This window comes from Pteropus alecto, unplaced genomic scaffold (assembly GCF_000325575.1).
Source record: "Pteropus alecto unplaced genomic scaffold, ASM32557v1 scaffold21, whole genome shotgun sequence".
NCBI classification, from domain to species: domain Eukaryota; kingdom Metazoa; phylum Chordata; class Mammalia; order Chiroptera; family Pteropodidae; genus Pteropus; species Pteropus alecto.
Window position 1 is genome coordinate 19,050,306 of NW_006436282.1, and position 21,381 is coordinate 19,071,686.

Sequence of the window (21,381 nt, forward strand, 5' to 3'; positions counted from 1 at the left end):
CACCGCCCCCCGCGCGGGTAGGAACAGATGAGCCGCACCACGCGCTGAAGCCACAGGGATGCGCGTGGATTTCTGAGCGCTTTGTAGAATACAAATGAATTATCCTCATTCTTCTCCTAGCAGAGCATATAGGCCAGACCTCATTAGAATTCAATATCACTCTGCTTTTCTAATGTTAATGTACCAGTTATATAAGAAATACAGGGTGTGGGGGGTTATTCCACAATGATGTTCAACATGATATCATAATTCTGAAAACTAGATGTAATCTTTGTTAAAGGAAATTATTGCATTTTACCATCTCATCTTTCGCTTCTAATATAACTTAAATTCCCATTCTAATAGTGGATTATAAGAGGCCTTAATTCTTTGTGTCTCTCTTAAAGCTGCAGTGACTACAATACAGGCTTTATGGCTTTTTTTTTTTTTTAATGCCGTGACTAAAGATCAGATTGTGAAGGCTCCAAGGCCATCTCCCTGCGAAAGGAAACACAGCACATTACATTAATAAACAACTGTAGGAGTTTTCTTCACCCAGGAATGACTCAGGGCATTAAGGCTTGAGGTCTTTTGTCTCGAGTGCAGCAAGAAGTGTAATGGAAACAAAAACACCAACACATAAAAATACAATTTATGCTCTTTTATCAGGAGAAGAAAAAGTTGGTTAACGTTTGAGAAGGGAGCAGTAATGTAAATTTATTGACAATTTTATTGTAATAATTAGATGTTTACACGGTCTGGACATTGTGGCTAAATCACTTCTTGCCCGTTGATTTGCAGGGAGCCGTTTGCTGGGCCGTTTGCTGGGCATCACAGCGGGTTCATTAGGAAGACATACTGTATTAGGGTGCAAAAAACCAACCAGCTCCATTCTCCCCTTCTCCGTTTTATATTTACAAAAACAAACAAACAAACAATCCAAACTATAAATAATGAAGGAAAATACAGAATTCCCTTCATAAAGAAAACAACTTCCCTCATGGCCCCCAAATAGCCTGAAAATAAATCTCGTATTGTATATCTTAATATGCAGCATTAGAGAGACTGTCTTTAATACTATAACTAGCGTTTAATACCTAATGTGTAAACGGCAATCTGTTTTTGACTAAGAATAAATTATAGGAGAGTATTAGGGAAGCTTTTGCTTCCCTCTTTTCTTCAAAGAAAAAACAGTATTTATTTTAGATGAGCACTTTCTCTTCTCGATATATGTTGAAAGAGAAAAACCTCGTTTAGAGAGAAATATTTCTCTTAAGCAGTTTCAAACCAGATTAATGGATCAAAATTGCACATTTGAGTAATTTGACTACATTTAAATTCTCTACATGGCTCTCTCCCATTAATTTTTTGAGCTTCTATCCTAATCTTTAATGTGTTGCTCTGATATGGTTTTCGTATTTCCAAACTGAGCTAAAATGAAAATGACAGATTTTCAGTTATGCAGACATAGCAGTCAAATGCCAGGAAAAATATGTGAACAAAACAATCTTTAGAAAAGATATGAAATGAGAATAATTTTATAGCATGATAGGGATCCAATAACAGAGGCATATTTGGGGCAATTTTATCAATTTTTAAAATTTAAAAACTGTTTAAAAATTAAGGCACTAAATGCTAAGCTATAATGTGTTTCCAGCCTTAGTACACTTCCATTAGAATTAAGTAGTAATCAATATAGAGTATTTATTGCTATAAACCACAGCACCAGAGGAAGCAAGGAATGATATGCTTAGAAGTCAAAATTCTCTACTGTAATCATTTAGGAAGAGAGAAAAAAGTTTTAGAAATGGACTGATTTTTACTTTAATCTCGGTTACCACAGTTTACTGCATTTCCAACTACTGTCCTTTGTATAGTAATGAAAATACATTACAAAAGTAATAATTTCCTCGTAAAGTATAAGATGGTAAAGCAGCTTTTATTTTAGAAAGCAAATAATAGGTACACAATATGACTATTTTAAAACATTAAGGAAATTGAGTAATGGCTCAAAATAATCAAGGAATCACATGACAGAGCATTATTTTAAAGAGAAGTGCTAAAAATGAACTCTATACTATATTGACTTTATCAAATAAGTTACTGGAATTATATGCTACGTAACATTATAGATTATAATTGCTAGGCTAAAAAAATGGACTCTTCAAAGCTGCTGTATGATAACAAATATATTAATAATCTTAAATAAACTCAAACTTACTTTGATGTCTACACTTCTAAGTTATTCGAGACATGAGAAATGAATTTTTAAAAAAGTCAGATCATGAAAGCCATTATTATTTGAAGGAATATGCTCAATTTTTTAGATAATTTTAATTATTTAAGAGTCCTTTGCATTTTTTATTAGCTTTGCCTAAAGTTATAACATTAAAGCAATAAGGTTACACACGATATTCTGGTTCATCTTTTATTCCAGCCCTATATTTTTACAAACCACAAACTGAGATTAGTGCTATATTACAAGGCTAATTCCATCAAATAAAATCGTCTTATTTCTAGATATGCATCTGAAGAAAATGTTTAACCACAAAGTGTGTGTATTCACAAGCAAAGACAGATATCTACGTAGAAGAAACAGTTTCATAAAGGGAGTACATATTGGTTAAAGGGAATCTGTACAAAAATTTTCCTTAGGGTATCTGTTCCAAAAAAAAATTTTCTGCTGAGTCCAACTACTGACATGTAACTCGGGCTGTTATTCAGGTTGATGCTTTCATATATAAACTTTTTCATATATAAACTTTTCAAAGGAAAAGTTTATTTTGAAATTTACAGACAGAAGTAACATCTCTGGTATCGGAATCTCCGTTAACAGAAAATGGCCACAGCTTGGAAACCAGCAGCTTGATTCAAAAATGTTTAAAGATTATAGGAGAATTTAATCCCAACTTCTTCTAGGATGACTCACATCAATTCTCGTTATAAAATAACAAAATCGACAGCTCCTTAATGTTATTCCAAGCAGTATGACATTAGTGCTGAGTGTTAAAAATTTTTTTCCCCTTGCTTGTTTCTGGTGTGAAGGAGAAATTTTGATTTTGACTTATTGTTCCATTTCAGTTCTCATATCTTGTGATGCAGAAAAGCCGTATTTAACAGCAGTGATTTTTCAAGTCACCTCAAAATATAATCCTCCTTGATCCTAACTACACCCTGCGAGGTAGAGAGAACAAGTGCCACCGGTATTTTGCAGGCAAGGATCACTTTTTCCAGGGCACGATGCAGTAGAGCCGAAACTAGAATTTTGATTGGCTGCAGCTCCAGTGGTCTTTCTACTGCCCAGTCCTGGCTGGACGCCACCAGTACAACTCTGTCCCCAACTTAAGAAAAAGAGCCCTTTTTCCCAAAGGGGTAGGGATCACTCTCGGCTTCCAGAATTATGCTTTACCATAATTGGCAGCAACTCTGCAAAAGACGTTCACATTATTGACACACACAACAATTAGGTTCCCCTCACACTTACTTAATTCAGTAGCTACAAGCATTTTGGAATTTTCCCCAAATCAACTTTTTCATTTAAACCAACACAGAAACCTTCCCTTCCTCTCTGTACACTCGAATATGTATATACGAAAGGATTCCCGGTTCGTTTCCAACCTATTCTCCTAGATTCTGGTGTGATGAAATTAGAGAACCTTTCCTGTTATGTCTGAGGACACTGCCGGTGATTAAACCTGCTAAGAATTGCACCGAGGTAGCTACCTGGGGCCGTTCTCCTTCCCTGAGTTAATGTTCTGTCTATTTTGTTTAGACTCTGAGTCTGTTTGGGAAAGACTGTGTCGAATTCTATGTTTGAAATGCCCCTAGCACACTGTTGGTGCTTAAATGTAATTATTCAAAATGGAATCATTTAATTAGATAGGAAGAGAAATAGCAAGCCCTGAGACGATAATAAAGAATAAAGCAAATCTGCTGACCGACTGAAGCAGAGCAACAGATAACAACGGGCACTCACAAGATAACCACATTGCGATTTTTCACTTCGGGATGCACATAATCAGGTAAACATATAGTTATACCCCTTGCTTTCGCTGGGCTCACAGAAAGCAGAGAGCATGACTGATAATTCCGTAGAGTGATAAGAACTGTGTGTTTCATGCCTCACATGACTTAGCTCCTTGGGAAAGCCCACGGAGGAGGAGGAGGGTGGACGAAGGACACGAAAGCAGGCAGTGATGGGGATTCTCCAGACCACGAGTGCTAGAGCCGGGAATCAGGACTGAGTCATCCATCCATCTGGATGGGACGGGTCGTTGGACACCAACAAGGTCTCCTAGGGCGGCAGCTGAAGATCGGGACAATGCCATGTCATCTGCCCCCTTGGGAAGCCCTGTCTTTTGGAAGCGGGCATTCTGAGCACCAGGCACAGAAACATTTCAGAGTCCGATACAGAATGAAATTCTGTGTGGAAACTGAACTTCAGTACGTCCTCCTCTTTGAGGGAGAAGAGAGCCCGTATTTCAGGGCTCACTGTTCCCCCTCCTTTGGCTAAACTCCAGAGCCGCATACGAACGTCAGTTCTTACCTCCTCCGCCCCCACCCCCACCAGCCTCCCATCACTGAGCTCCAAAAAGAATTTGTTAAAAAAAGATGTGTTCAAAACGCAACAGAAGGCTTTTGTATGGAGCCCTGTACAAGGCACCATGTAGGTGCTCAAGGAATAAGACCTCGTACTTCAGTGCCAGTTATTCCAATAAAAGTTTCTAAATAAATTTGTATCTCAACAAAGTCTTATGTCAGACACTGCCATCACTTGGTCACAAAATTATAAAAGCTTTATAACATAGTTTGCTCACTGACTATAAAGGCTTGAACAGTTTAACAATCATACTTTAAATTGGTGAAACAAACAATTTAAATCCACTCTCAAAAAACAACCATATAACTGAAAACTATTTGAGACAGAGGCAGCCGGTTTTCATGTCTTCTCCAAGCCTTCGCTGGCTGGTCTGTGTCCTTGGGCTTGACTCTCAGGAGGTGGAGAGGACAGTAGAAGGTCATTTGAAAAGAGCCCCTTTGGCCTAGTGTCCTCTCTCGACTCTCCGCTGCCTGTATTGCCTGCCCATTCTTGGCCATATTGGAAGTTTGTAGATATAGTCCTGCGTTGAGGTTTCTTCCCACGGTGGATTAGCTGCTTGAGATTTGAAACAGTCATTGTGGTCACTTTAACTACTAAGTGGGGCGAATTTGGCTGTCCAGCTGTCCGTTCTCAAACTATTCTTTTCACATGCTCCAGACTTTTTTAAAGGAATATCAATACGCTCTGACTGAGTGCCTAGTATATGCAAAGAATCAAGCATTGGCTTGAACTAGTCACAGTAGAGGGGAGCAGAAAGGTGCTGAATGCAAGGGAGGGAGGCTGGGTAACTTACTACTCCTGGACCTTGCGATAAATTACTTACCCCTGTTTCCTAATCAGGAAAATGGGGATAAACCACAGAACTTATCTCACGGGGCTGTGAGAAGACTGAGTGACAGGTGCCCAGCATGACGAGGAAACAGTTAATGTTAGCTACTGCTATTACCAGTCTTAGCTGAATTCTTATCATCATTGCAACATGACAGCCAAAGAACACGAGGTTTTCTAAATGGACTCCCAGGGGGGCTGGAAGGGGGCGACTGTGTATGGGAATCTGCTTACTTGTTGAATTTTCTCCTCTAAAGAAGTCATTTTTAATTGGCATACAGTGGTGTCACTGATTTTCTCCTTCGAGAGTATCCGTGTGACCCTGTCCCCAGATAAGAGGCTCAAGCTACAAAACGGCACTTGCTCTTACTCCAGCAGGAGCGAGGTTTTCCTGTGACAAAGTTGAGGCCAGAAAACAGAAAACAGGAAGCGGTGTTCTAAATAACCTCCATGCAACGGTGAATAACAAAGAAGAGGGTGGAGACGGTGAGGAGAGAAACCTAGAAAAACACGGCCCGAGGCTCCAGCATCAGGAAAAGCTCTTAAGAGACGGGCGTTCGGGGCAATTTCTGTTTCACACGTCTACACGCATTCACGAGTTCTTTGGCGAGATCCTCCTCCAGCCCTTCCCGACATTACGACATTACGGACTCTAGCTGAGAGCTGGTGTGGCTCAGGCTGCTTTCTGCACTTACGGGTCCTGTCTCCTTGGGGACTCACCGGACTCAAGTAAACATAAACATACGACTTTCAAGAAATAGGGAGTAAAAGTCTTTTTAAAGAGACAAAAGTTGGACTATGGTTGGATTTGGCAACGGTTGTGAAACTGCCCGTTTTCAGAATCTCTTTTTGATCCATCTGAGGTGGCAGCTAGCATGCTCCCAGGTCACGGGCACCTGATGTTGCCCAGGTGGCACACAGGGCGGCAGCGATTGCGATGAGCTGGGAAGTGAAACTAGGTCACTTGCCCCAAGGTGCCTGAGTGACAACAGTGAACACAGGAAAGGAAGAGAAGAAACAGCTAGAGATTGGCTGCCACACTCAACTTTCTTGTTTCTCACAATCTCACTCAGTTCAGTGACCAACAAACAAATTCAGTCCACTTGCTGAAGGTGTTACAGGGACAATGAAACTGCTTTTAAAGACTCAGTCGAAGGGACTAATTTTTTGACTGAGTCAATGTTGTCAAGTCAGAAAGCCAGTGATAAAGGCACTTTCCCTGCCAGGCAGAGACGTCAAGTTCTTCTTACATCTCAGGTCGTGAGCTACTGTGGGGTGGGCGCCAAGTCAGCTCACTAACAAATAATCACCGGATCCACACCATATACTCTGAAGTACCGTGCTGGCAACAAATGACATATTTGCGACCAAGTAATGATAGAGGAGATTCTACTAGGGAAAACCAGAAAAAGCCCCTTAAACATAGTATTAGTGAAATGTCATTCCATGTTTCTGTGATCATATGCTTTTGTAAATATTTACTTCATCACAGCAAAATGTTACACAATCAGGGGTTCTAACAGATATTCTAGAAGAACTCAATTACAAGACCATGGATAGTTAAGTTGGCTGAAGCTGAGGATGTCCACAAAGTCCTTGTCCCCAATTCAGATGACCAACTACGTAAATTATGCATTTGAGTGTAGGTTAAGTTTATAGAAAGTCACTTTAATAATATACTATTTATTTGTTTCTCTGTAGTTCAGAATACTGAGGATTTTACTAACAAAACTAGGCCAATTTAACAAATGTTTTTGTGTTTTATATATTAATTATATTCCTTCAACCTCTGAGTGAAGCTGTGTTTTCTATGGTTTGGTCAAGTTTTAACCTCTACCACACCTCCTTCTTTACCACATAAATTGCTTTTCAATATTCTTGAACCTATTGAACTCAAGAGAAGTAAAAGTGATATCTATACAGTTTGTGTCTATAGTTCCATTCAACAACTGATATACAAACAACTGATTTACTTGAAATTTAAAAGTACTTTACCTGATTTAAAAATTCTTACAATGCTTCAGTCAGTCTCATTGATGAAGTTCAAGCTTTTAAACAACATGTATGTTAGGATTAGTTTTCTTATAGTGGCTGAACTGTAAATCTGGATCTTTAATATGTAACTCTGTTCTGGGTTCTGTTTTTAATCATGACCCTAGAAGGTACCAGACTCTATGAAGTGAGTAGGAATAGGATAGATGAGAAAGAGTATAGAAAAAGTAGAAATCATAAGAACTGTGAGAGAGTCTTGACTAGAAACATTTTAGAAACAACTGAATGGAATCTTTACTCTTCATGAAAGGCTGTATACACTAGGAGCAAAACAAACAAACAAAAAAACAAACAAAACCCCCCCGCATGTATAGATTTCACTTACAGATGGTTGAAAAGTGATTTTCTATGATCCTATAATACTTTATGTCATTATCTGTAATTAAATTACCACAAAGTAAAAATAATCCACTTAAAATAATATAAAGTATTGAAAACAACTGCCAGGGTAAATGGCATTCTTTTTCATAAAAGAAAATGACATGTACAACAAAGTGGCAAAAACAGAACGGAGTGAGCTGTGGTTAAGTGTAAACCCTCATAGCGATGCAAGCCATTTGTACTATCCTTACTTCTTTGAATAAATTCAGATGACAGCCCTATTTCATTTCTTCATTCAGTTTGGAGGCCAGATGGCATTAGAATCATTTACTTCACCTTGTTGTGCTTAATTACTACAATCAACACACTATTTTCCAAATTAATCATAACAAAGTAATTTCATTAGTAACACAGCAGGCTGTTGAATTATTAGCATCATAACAGTTTGCAAACAATTAAACTTTATTTGAACCTTAAAAATTTGCAGAGTGGAACATTATTGTAAGATCTAATGGCAATAGAGTACGAATTCAGTACAGAGCAAATAATCAAGCAAAATGCTATATAAAATATGACTTACAATCACCTTTGAAAAAAATTAGCTCTCTAACTGTTCATAGAAAAACAAATAAAACTAAGCAAACATAATGAGAACATAGCGATTAGCATATTTCCTAACAAGCCATGTTGTTTAAATTCACATTAATGATATTATTATGATCTTGAAGAGTGTGTGATATATTGCCAAGGGTGCTAAGAAAAAGTTTCTCTCTGGTATACACAAATGATTTCACCAAATGAATACCAAGTTGTCATGAACTGAAAGTAATGATTCTTCTTCTTGTCGCTCCAATTTTAAATCGTTTGTTTTCTTTCCTCTCTCCCTCCCAGACTCAAGTTAGAAAAGAACAAAGGCCAGAGGAGCTCTGGACGGAAGCTAACACTTCATCTCTGTATCGGCACCATCCACAGAGACTATCGGGCTTGGAATTGGTCATCCTTTGGCAAAGGACTCCCTCTCCTGGATTAACTGTAAAAGGAGGCAGAAATGTTCTAAGGGCTTTACATTCTGTGGGAGTCTGTGCCTGAGTGGGGGAGGGGTCTCCAAGCAGCGTGGTTTGCAATGAAAAGCTGCTGCCATCTACCGGCCCAGGGCTCAAACCTTCACTTAAGCCAGGAACGGGAAACCTGTCTCCACCCCACTAGCAAGTCTACACTGTCAGTGGAAACCAACAACTGCTTCTGCTTTTCAACCTCTCAGGCTTTGCAAACCAGTCCATTAGTTTCATTTCTGGTTATCTTGCTTTTTCCCAAGATGATTTCGATCTGTTCCAATGGCTCGTTATTAGGAAAAGATTAACGAGCACACAAATTAATTTCTGAAAGCTTTAACTCAACAATGTCAAATTTGTATAGAGTTTACCCACAATCCCTAAAATTAGTATTTTTTTTAACATTTCAAATCACATGATCACGGTATTGAAGGGATCATGGTAAAATATACACTCTGAAATACTGCTCATCAGTAGTTTTATATTAATAATGGAGGTTTTAAAATCTTATCAGCTTGTTTGTGTGGTTACACTCCTTATCTTCATAAAGCAAAGCTCTGAAAAGTACAATGAAGGTCGTACCTACTAATCGAGGATTCGGTATGAGGAGATGATATCTACTCCAAATACTTATCCATTCGGCAGTACGTTCTGATATATATTAAGGCCATACCAGTACCTTATAGGCATTCAGAATACCTTTGATTTCAAACATACATAAAAAGGCATTGATATAATTTTGCAAATCTTGCTTAGGCAGCACAGCGTATAACTCGAATGTCAGGCCAACGCTGCCCTCCCACTCACCTGTTGGTGTGTGTGCCTACTGTGGTCGCTACACTCTCCTCTCCGAGGCTTCCTTTTGTCTTCATGGCTCTGAGATGTGTAGCAGAGATGCACGTCTGGGGTCGTGCTGTTTTGTGGTGGGACCGTAAGAGCATGGCCGTGATCAGGCAGGATTAGAGAGTTCTTGGGGCGTGCCTTCTTACTTTAAGAATACACTGAGATTCTTTATGCCATTCTATTAGTGGAGAATGGGGTCTCTTATGAATTTTTGATTTTATTAAACTTAAACAAAACTATGGTAGAAAACGTTGGCAAGCCCATCATTAAATGAGGGTGTCTGTTATTGATATCGGGCTTTACACAAACCAAGGTTCTGGTCTGTACGTGTCTTGCAGAAAGTGACAGTACACTGCCACTTGCAGTTCCATCATTTTCTTTCTTTCTTGTACCTATATTTAACATAAAGTAAATCTGCTAATTGGTAAAAATTCGTTCATGAAAACATGTTACTATTGTGTGAAAAATAAATACTAAGATAAACCACAAAGTTTTAACGCCTTCTTCTTCAGGTAGCATCTACCAAAAACTTGCATGATATATTCAATTTAAATTTTTATGAAATTACATATTACAGTCTAAAAAATAATTGATATGCATATCACCATATTGAGAAATTACAACTCATACTGGAAGTAGCAGTGACTATGCAGTACATATAAAATAGTGCTGAATTCTTCACAAATCAAATGAGTAAATAGAAACTACAATTATTTCTTTGCAAAATAGCAACAGGTATAATTTTACTGCTTGCATCTAATTTACATTAACATCCTTCACTTAATTTCACATCAGAGGACTATTACAATGAATGCATAAAATAGCAAAGACGAACGATGTTCAACAAAACAAAGAAAGGTTATGAGCTGTCACTCATGCTTTCACGAAGATTCTAAATCCAAAGCATCTGCAGAGTAGCAAGAGAATCTTCCTTTTCTGCAGGCGGAAAAGGAAAGTTGCATTATGATTTTTTTCTTCAACTGAAATGTTGATTTTTCCTGCTTAGAAAAAAAATGACATTTTTTTTTTGAGCCAAGGAAAAGTGAATGCTTACTCAACTTACTTCCTCAGAAAGGCCATAAAAGTGGTATTTTACTAAAGAAGAAGAGGTTTGGCATAACAGCTGGCTATTATGAAAGGGACTGTCTCTAAATAATCTATTTACTCCCAAAGTAAATTTTATGTAGTTATTTTTAAAATTAAACCATTTTTTTTTTTAATAAAAAAAGAAGATAATGGTTTGGGAGCATAATCTCTGTGTTCCAGAAAACTACAAATACTTTTAAAAAGGCAAAGACTCGTAACGCAGAGACCAAGAGAACATATGAGCTATTACAGAATATTGGATTAAAATGTACTTACCCAGGACTCTCAAATATCATACATCTCCATTATGTAGGCTTTCGGCACCAAGCCAATGGCTCCCTTCATTTCTCCTACCCACCAGCCATATCTATTGTATTCCTAATTGAAAACAATATGCAATATTAACCTTTAGACTGGTGAAAGTACAGTGTCGTTTGTATGCAACTTCTTAGAAATGTTGTTTCTTTTTATAAAGTTACAAGAGCTTGAGCTGCAAATTGAAACATTTTAATCTTTTTTGTTTCTGGCCACTTTTAAAATGCTGTTAGGCCAAGATTTAAATGAAGTATAAGACAAAGCCTGTTTATTACTCAGTGTAGAACACAGCAACAGTCACTCGCAAGAACCTAGCAAGTGGAACTATGCCCCTGCCCCACTCCTCAGTGCTGGAGGAAGCAAGGTTACAGCCAGGACACTTAGGGTACTATCTTTCCTTCAAGAAGCTTATCATCTAGAGCAAAGACAGAATTTTCTTTTCCCACAGTAAACTACTTAATTCTTAGTTAAACATATGACCGAAAATAATTTAGAATGTAGAGGTATGCCCCTCTTTAAGAAAATCTACTATATGAGTATGACATTTTAAACAGATAAGTTAGAGAATAAGGAAACAATAATAATACCAAAAAAAATTTCTTCACAGAACCCTTCACAAAAGGGATCCTTTGAAAAAGCTTCCCTAAGATATTTATTGTTCTTTTTATTGATCATAAACTACATTAGATAAAAGATGGGTAGAAGGAATCGAATGGTGGTGTTAGAGTCAGCGTTACAGTGAAGAGCAACAGGAAATAAAAGTATCTCGAGTTATAAAGGTGAAATTTTAATACGGCTGTAAAAGAGTGACTGATGTGTCACTTCTGCCTTTACTTTGAGATGTGAGATGAGCTGTACCTCCATCTCCCCTTTGCCTCTACTGACAGATAACGCTGCTGCTCTGGGTATCGCAAACACTCTGTAACCGGTCTCATATGTCTGCCAGATTGACTAATGTATTTTTATTTCAAATTTATTTATGTTTACTGAGATACAAACAAAATAAAATGAATTACAAGTTTCAAGAATAATATCTTTCAAAAGCAATACTCTGCAAAAGCATTGTAGGACCCGAATTTAATTTTTCATATAGATAAATTTTTAAAATCAATCCCCAAAGTAATTCAATAGGCTATGATTGTCCAACATCTGAGTCATAGATAAATGTGCGTATGTATATTGAGTTATGTGCGGGGTGAGAATGTTAATACAGGCACAGACTTAACATCTGAATTGATGAGCATGCTACTGATCAGAAAGGAAAATCATATAATTCAGTATAAATGTAGCAATATTAACATGTGTGTATTGATATGTAGTCTATCAATACAGAGGTTACTGGATTACAATCTGTAAGTGTTTTTTTAACAGTGAGATGTATCAGAATTAGGTTTACTAAAAGAATAAGGTGGAAGAAAAAGGGGAAGAAAGGCTAATCCTGCACTTCTTCTAATTAGGGCGCAGCTCTGGCTTATGAGGCAGTGGGTTCAAGATTTTAAGTTTAAAAGTTCACTGATAAAGTAAACTTAGTGGACAAAACTATCCAAGAAATGAAAATAGTCTGATGCCCAGAATTCAATGATGATGAGTAAAATGTATGTAGAGTATATTTATCAGAAGAAAACACCAACTTACTGAAAGCTAAGATTAGCAACCATTATACCCTAATAGGTACCTAATAAAACTGCCCTTTTCAATTTTTAAGGCAATGAATACAATCGGAGCCTAATGCTTAACAAAACAAATGTATTTAACCTTTCAGAGGCCAAAGACTTACACTGTTAAGATTTCAAACTGGATGGTTAAAAGGGTAAGCATAAGTGTGAAAGTTCCTATCCAACACCAACCTAAGATTTCCAGTTGATTCTTTGGAAGGAGGAACTGGCCACCCTAAGGGCAGGCACAGAACACATTCGATGAGAGGGCATATTATGACCTAAACCTGATTGCAGAGAAGAGCCTGCAATCCAGGTTTCAATGTTTAAGCTCAATTTTCAAACCAGAAAGTTCATATTACTTTATAATATTCTGCCTTGGTTATAGCCTGTCCTCTCATTTAAGGGACTATTATTCTCAGAATGCCGACTCACATCCAAATTTAAAAAACTGATTTCCAACAAATCACTTCAACAAAGGACCGATGACATGCTTCACACGTGAGAGAATTTTGCGTGACAGTAACTGGTAAGATTCATTAAGTAGGAAGCACAGTTGTAAACAGCAGGGAGGAACTTATTCAGCTGTAAACAAATCCCTTAAAAGTAACATTCTAGGAAAAAAAAGTTTTACACTAAAATCATCTTAAATGCCTCACTTAATTAATTTAAAATAATTGAAAAGCATATGAAATAAACACCTCATAAAAGTATTCTAAAATACCACAGGCTTAAATCAGAAAAGGGTAAAAATAAAAAAATTTAAAAAACAGAATGTTTAGTACTTTACATCCGTAAAGAATTCCACATAATACTGTGTGGAATTAAGAGGTAGGATAAAATATAGTGAGGTAAAAATCTAGTAGGCAAATTTATGGATTTACACTGCAGCCACTGGAGTACGTCCACAAGACTGCAAACACAGAGGCTGTTACTTTTATTATTACCATCCTCTGTATGAGCCTCCTGAGCAACATGAATCCCAATTAAACCATTTGCAGCCTATAAATTGGAATGAACATGCTTCTTGGAGTACAGTATTCTACAGTATTCTAAACTTCGGCCTGAAGATTCAGTATCATACAAGGTTGCCTTTTGAAGGAGAAAATCTGCCTTTCTTTGCCTTCCCCCAAACAAATGTGATTATGAATAACACATTACTTACAGTGCAAAATAATGCAATCCGTACACTGTTGTCTTGTGGTCCACATACTGATTACAGTATTGTTCTAAACGTCACAGGTGGGTCATTAAAAACAACAACCCTCAAACCTGGTCTTGTTAATAAACAAAAAATAAAGAGCAAAACCATACCAGGCTGCCATCTAAATCTTTGAAAGGATAGGAAGCATCATGTCATCTTTATGGCACGTGAGCGCTCAGGTACAAAAGATGTGCCATCTGGTATCCCTCACCCTATCCGGCTCTTAATGTCGACTGAAATGCTAACATAGGCAAGTGACTGTACTTCAGGAGGACTGATAAAATAATGAAGAGTCCTTTAATCTACAGGAAACCATTCTAGTCAATTTATAAGAAATATTGCATCCCTTTGTAGGACGTGTAATTATTTTCTATTAATCATGTGCTATAAAGCTACATTATGCGGTTATTCTGTTATCACTAGGAAGGGGCCTGCAGTCAGCTTCTGACAATGTTAGGTAATTACTAACACAAAGCTTCTTTCTGCCCCCGTAGTAATGCTATCAAGATCCAGAGGTGCAGTGATGCTTATTGTATAAAAATAGTACTCGAACGAAATTCAATCTCTGCAAAATGGATGGCTTCGAGGCAAAATGCAAGGAAAAAGAGCAAAACTTCCCCAATAATCGAAGAAAGGAATCGTAAAACGGCTCTGAACAGTGGTGATTTAACTCCTCTGTTTTCAATTTTCATACCATTAAGATCCTTTTTATTTGTAGTTAAAATTTTAGGCCTCGATTAATAGGTATTAAGCAATAAATTAAAGCGATTACATAATAAGGCAGGAAAAAAGGACTAGTTTTCATAAAGTGAAACAGGGACTTTCTCCAACACAATAGTAAATACATGTCCATGTTTACTCACTAACTAAATCCTCTGTCTCTGCCAGTGTGTTATTTTACACTTAAAAAAGGCCCCAACGTTTACTACTTAAATCCTTTTCAGCACCATGATTCTCATTTTTCAAGGAGGTTAATCCACTTTCTGCTAACCATATGGTAAAAGAATGCTCTCTTAACAGAAACTTGAAACACTAATAAGGTTTTGTGATGTACTGCCCCTTTCAGAAATTAGCTGTTTGAAAGCAACAGGTGTTAGGCCCTTTCTTCAAACATATATCTGTCTTCCAACTATTCACTGTGATATTTTCAATTTCTCAAATTATTTATAAACATTGTAATGGTACAAAAAAACTAGACAACGGTTTAAAATATGGAAATACTTTCTTCAAGATACCTCTTCAATCTCTTCCTTTTTACTAGCTCCGATTAGAAACTTTATAAGAACCTTTGCATTTCTCATACATCCATCCTTCAAAGGTTCTCTTAAAATGCACGAGAACTTGACAGCCTCAGTGTTTTACTATTTTTATCTACACATCTGCTGCTCCGATCAGTCTCCTGACCTGTTAAGTGAGAAAACTGGTCCTCCATGATGTCTGAACACCACCATTCACGAACCTGCTTAAAGACACTGAGTCTCCTGGTAGCTTACGGAAATCAACCTCATCACTTTATAATTTACTACTAAGGTGTGACTTGGAGTTACTCTAATTCAAAGAATTACTATTTTTTCTCTTTGCACTGTGCATTCTATTTTTAAAGCAAGAAAGACAAAGGACAAGAAAGCAAACTGATAGTAAGAATTTCTTATAACAAATTTCAGTTTATATTCCAGAGTCAAGACTTAATTCAAATTTCTAACCAGTCAACATTTACAGTACTATACAGTAAAAAGTGACAGTTGAACTGATGATTCGCAGATACTATTAGGCAAAGAAAGATCCAACTGGGCTCAGTAAAGGCTGGTGGTGGAACTCAGTATGTTTCGCCAGCCAATACACGGCTGCCGACTGTCCTCAGGATCGCCTGCTCCTTTTTATGCCAACGTCGCCAGCTTGCTCAGGCCTTCACCACTGCAGCCTGGATTATTGCATCATGAGCTCTGCCTCTCTGTGCTTCCCAGAAACCGCCCTTGTCAGTTTACTCTGCTGCTCAAGAACTCACAGGAGCTCCTTATACTAGCTCCTCAATGCATTACCTGTGAACTCCTCACCTTGGCTCTTCCCCCCTTCCCCGACCCTGCTGGCAACTGTCTTTTCTCGCTGCTCTGGTCTGCACAGCGCAACCTTCCCCACTGCACTCACTCCTACCTCTGCACGTGCCGCTCCCTCCTGCGCCCGAACCCTCACCAGAGACTGAGACCCGACTCAAGTTACCCATCGTCATGAATTTCCTCTGATTATCTAATCCATCCCTACGTCTCTCATTTCAAGCTGAGGATTTATTCCTCAGTAGATTTTATGTACTGTACTTTTGTACTTTCGACTAAAATAAAGCACAAACTCACTGAGATCAGGGCAATGTCTTATGCTAAATCTGTGTTCCCTACCCTGCGGAATGTGTAAAAGGTGTTTAACGAATATGTACAGGATGATGAAACATACTCTATCTTCATTATGGATGATGCACCAGTTGACTATCTTAAATATTTTCTTAAGAAATATAATTTCCAATAAAAAATATCCTTCCTTATGTGTACCTTTGACATCTTGAAGAATTTTAGGAATGATAAACAAAGATTTATTCTGCAGTACGTTTAGCTTCGCAGTCTGAAGTGTGTGCTGCTACTCGTGGCTAGCCGTGGCCCGCCATGTTTTCCAAGGCACCATATGCGATGCCTGTGTAAAGAGCTCACGTCCCATCTGCAGAAAGAAAGATATCTGTCTCCTGCAGAACTGGGACCAAATGATTCCACTTCGAAGAAATGAGCGCAGCTGAAATTACTGTAAGTACCGAGGAGGTTAAGACAGAACTCTGCAAAGGTAGAAACGGAGGGGCAGGTATGAGGGGTGAAATGCTGGGTTTTCAGCTCCTGCTTACTATTCTTGTAATTATTTTCTCAGAAGAGTCTCAATGCTAAGTATGTTACTAACTAGGTATGCGGCCTTGGGCGATCCCCAAATTTGTTAGGGGTGATGTGTTTATTTGTTTATTTACATCACTCCTTGAGACTCCACAATAATCCAGTTACATATTGAACAGAAATCAAGAAATCTAAGTATTACATATTTGGACCCCCAAAGAATTACCTTCATGAAATCTGTTGTCATACTATAAATTTTTTTGTAGAGGGTATTATCTACCATAGTTGTATTGATTATAAAAAGTTGTTCGGGTCAGATGATCATTGAACATTCTAGAAGTTCATGTGAGAATTTTTTTTAAGTAGACAGTACTAGGAAAAGCCAAGATAAGATCTCTACGTTATGATTAACAGGAATTATTAGCTCCTCGTCTCTCCCTTCTGCAGTCTGGTTACCAAGAAGCCCAGGGCCGAGTCAGATGCTCAGGTGTGGAGAGTCCCTTGTCCTGGAAAGTCTCCACAGAAAAAAAAAATTCACTTCCCCCCCTGCCCCATTATCTTGCACCTCGAGACTTCCTCACCTGTAAAGTGAAGGGCTAGCACTAAGGTTTTGCTAACTCTATGATTCTATGATTTTAAATTCTTTTAAGAAGTTCAGGATTATTCCCCATTTTTAACTGTCTTTTCATAAACACATATTTAACATCTGTCTGCCGCAGGTATTGGGGATACGAAAATACAAATACTTGAGACTCTGTCTATCTCGAGGAGTGCAGGGCTGAGAGAGAAACAGATAGTCCTAGTCATCAGGAGCAGCACAGCAGAAGGAGAAGAGGCTTCAGGGTCAGATGCGAGCTGATTCCAGAAGGTACTTCCCTCGCTGCTGTGCTCAGGCGGTTTACATAATAACCTTACTGAGCATCAGTTTCCTCATCTGCAAAATCTTAACACCATATACTTCACAGGGTCATCTTATGAATCGGGTGAGTGGAAGCACACTCATTGCCTGGAACAGGATATTGCGGGTGTGCAACATATATGTTTCATTCCCTCGTCTCCCTTCCTACTAACTGGTGAGGCAAAACACCAGGGCAGCAAAAAAATAGAGTATTTTGGAGTGTGCTATATGGCAATCCGATTGCCGTGAGCAGTTCTCAACCTGCTCGGCCAAAGGGAATCTGGTCTTTAAGGGGATGAGGAGGGAGGCATCTCAAAGGAGTGAAAGTGTGCCATGTATACGCACTGATTATTTTGGAGGGGCGTGAGATGATGGATTTTCCAATTTAGGATTGAAAAAAAAAAGATCAGCATAGTGCTTTTAAGATGTTGGATTTCTATTTGTCTGTTTTTGCTTCTGGCAATCCCTTGTTTATTCTATGTAGAATTAAGCCACACAGGCCCTGCATCCCGTAGCAGCCCCTCCACTGCCAACTCCCCTCACCTGGCCGCTCCGACACTGCCTGCTGGTTTCTTCTCTACCTCTCAAGCGCGTGCAGGGCTCCGCCTGGTAGCCTGCCTCCGCACGCACCTTCCCCTGTCGACATTTTCCTGGAACGCTTCCTCCACCTTATGTAAGAGAAAATCGGGAAGTCCTCGAGCATGCTGTTCGCAAAAGACAGGGGTAGTCCCATGAGTGGAACCAGAACATCTCCGGACGTGCTGCTGTTTCCATAAACTGCGCGTCACTACGGGGGAGGGGCGGCTGCTAAGCAGTGGGTCCGCTCGCTCCTGCCTCCCTGTGTCCGCCTACCACGCCCCCATCCGGACAGCACGGGGGCGAAACGGCACCAGGCCCAAACACACGCAGCCACAAACACAAACACTCCTCGGTACTCCTCCCCTTTCCCGAAGGCTGGAAGACGCGACAACATTTGGGGAATGAGCCTACTATCGACAATGAGTCCTATATCGACACGTCCTAGTTACTCTTCAGCAGGTGGTTAGGCTGTTTGTGGCACAATGGGTCCGAAGGTCACAAGGGAAAAACTAAAAGAGCTAAAAGTCAACCTGTATTTCTCTATGCCAGGAGAGCTCAGCAAGACTTTCAATTTATTTTTCTGGTAGGTTTGAAACCAAAAAAAGCTCAAGTAACTGAACTTTTATTTACATTTTCATGATGAGAAGCAAATGATCAGTGACAGCCACAACTCACCAACCACTGGGAAAAGTCACAAACAAATATAAAAAGAGGCAATGCTTGGAACTCCAACCAATATATACTAAGAAGAAAAAAAACCTTTATTGTATATTAGTGAATACTGTCAACCTACATATTCTGTTTTTGCCTTAATAAAAAATCGCTCAAAAAGCTGCAAAACTCAAGTCACATATCCCCTAGACTAGATAAAATATTCCAGGAGTCTTAACTCTTATTTTTCTGTTAATACTGGACAAAGAAGCATGCCTCTTTCCTGATGAAGCATAGCTCCTCTGTCATTACGTCTCTAAAAGTAATTTATTGCTTTAAAAGTAAGGATAGGAATGTGGTGAGCAATTCACCGATGAGTCCAGATTGAAAGATAAACTAAGAGAGGATGTAAATCCAGAACAGCAAGTAGAATAACATACCAAAGAGGTATGTGAGGCTATGGAATATGCCTATAGCTACACGCCTGGATCCTGCTATTAAAATTATAAAATTTCACATAGGTCTAGGAAAACACTATTAACAATGATATTATGTCCATGTTTGAGATGGTAATAAAATTGAAATGCAAACTATTTAAAAGAATTTAGCATGATTTTAAACAACCCAATTTCTAAAAAAAAATATTTTCCACCTCAAATATAATTTTCACTCCATCAAATTAAAGTGAAACAGGCCTTGTGTTTCAGAGTTAATTCATTAACAACGCAGCTGTCATTAAAATTACAAATTTCAGTTTTATCCACCCCAGACAATGTGCTCTATTTTTTGGGGGGGGAGGAGAGGGGTGATTTCTAAATCGCCACTGAATTACTGAAGTATATAAAGTGTTTTATTTTAACACATAAAAAACAGCAGCAAGCCCTATATGAAAAGAACTGTAAGCAAAACGTTGCTGGCTTTTAGGCAAGCAGGATTTAGATTTATTATTAGTGAGGTTCAAAGGTTGAAACTGAGAAGATGTGGGGTACTTTGAAGGAGGGGCTAGCTCAGCCAGGCCTCACACGACAGCTGTTAACTGGAAGATGTTAAAAAGGGGAGGGGGAAGGGCAGGGCCTCTGCCTACTCTTCTCTCTTTATTGCAACATTTGATTTTCACTAAAAGTTTAAAAAGAAAGGTTAAGATTTGTATAACTCTCAAAAGAGGCCTAGAATAAATAAGTCACCCCCAGACTGACTGAGCACAGCCGACACCCCATCAAGGCTTCCTTGCAAAAACAGAAAAGAAACTCAATTTCAAAATCAAACTATATTTCTATAATGAATTTTAATGAAGAAAGCCTAATCGTCAAACTAGTTAAAACACTATTATGATGCATACCATTTTATTTCGTGATTTGTTTAAATGTTTATTTATATTGAAAGAATGCATAGTTTCTTAAACTATCTTGTGTTGCCTTTTTTTAAAGTGCGTTTTAAGAATTGACAAACTTCTAGGAGGTAAGGCAAACAGTAATAAATACTGCAAATTATAAATCAATTATTAAAAGCAAGTTATATTTCCTTAAAATCTTTTAATGGTGTTATTAGAAAGTCACAACATTAATATCTCTACAAAGTATACATTTTCAATGTCTCTATAACTATTGTGTTAGACTCCTTAAAATGTATTCTTCCTTATATATACAATTTTTACATTTAATTCAGAATGATGAAAAAATTTTCATGGTTAATGCTAATACTTTATTGACATGAGATAGAAAAGTAATAACCCATAGCTGGATTTAAAGTTGGATTTATGACATCATTTCAATTGTGCACATTAGCTGCAATTACCTGCACCACTCATTCTGAGCCACTAGATGGTGTAAAAAATAAAGTGGTAAAATTTCATTCTATCACTACGTCTAAATATAACTCTGAGACTAAATAAATTTCTAGGCATATAACGATGCTAGTGATTTTTATACTAATTGTACTTTTCAAAAAAAGTCTATTGATATATAAACATCAGTTCTACCTTGACCTAGAAACAAGCCCTTTTAAACGATTTTTCACTCTCTTCCAAGGGCCTTGAGTTCTAAATTTATAATAATACCAAGCATTCAAATTGCTATTAAATGAACTTATGATATTAACTTAAGGTCTATGTTTGCCAAAGTTTTGATGAAAACTGGAAGGCCAAGCCAAATAAAAATTAGCGTCTCTGGAGAGTCCGATCTGAGCTTGCCCAAAGCAAAGTGGAGAAGTCAGAGTTTTCACAAACATATACTGAACCCCAAAGCAACCAAGATTTAGATAGTTGAGCCAGCGAAGTCCACAGCTGGGTAACGTGGGTAGATAACCACACTGTCAGTGATGATGATGTGCTGGCTAATAACGTCTCATCTCTTCCTTCAAAAACCAAATACCCATCTCTAGAAGGCCCGTCGTGAAATGGTGCTGAGGGTAGAACTTAAAGCCTTGTGAAGGGCTAATAAGAGAAAGCATTTTAGG

The 21,381-nt window shown here is 38.2% G+C and overlaps 1 protein-coding gene across 3 annotated transcripts in view; it reads right to left on the reverse strand.

Moving 5' to 3' along the window:
- Positions 1-8,206: 8,206 nt before the first annotated feature.
- The window catches only part of SKAP2 (src kinase associated phosphoprotein 2), a 158,173-nt gene continuing 144,998 nt past the window's right edge, over positions 8,207-21,381 (reverse strand). The window contains exons 12-14 of one of the 3 annotated variants that reach the window (XR_001516908.2): positions 11,038-11,139; positions 9,640-10,611; positions 8,207-8,810 (exon numbers count right to left, since the gene is read on the reverse strand). Coding sequence is in view for 2 of the 3 variants with exons in the window: in XM_025046883.1 (XP_024902651.1) it covers positions 11,047-11,139 (93 nt within the window). In the remaining variant the exon portion in view is untranslated. Of the gene's footprint in view, positions 10,674-11,037; positions 11,140-21,381 lie in introns of all 3 variants that reach the window. The other 2 variants (XM_025046883.1, XM_006912014.3) reach the window with 2 other exon arrangements.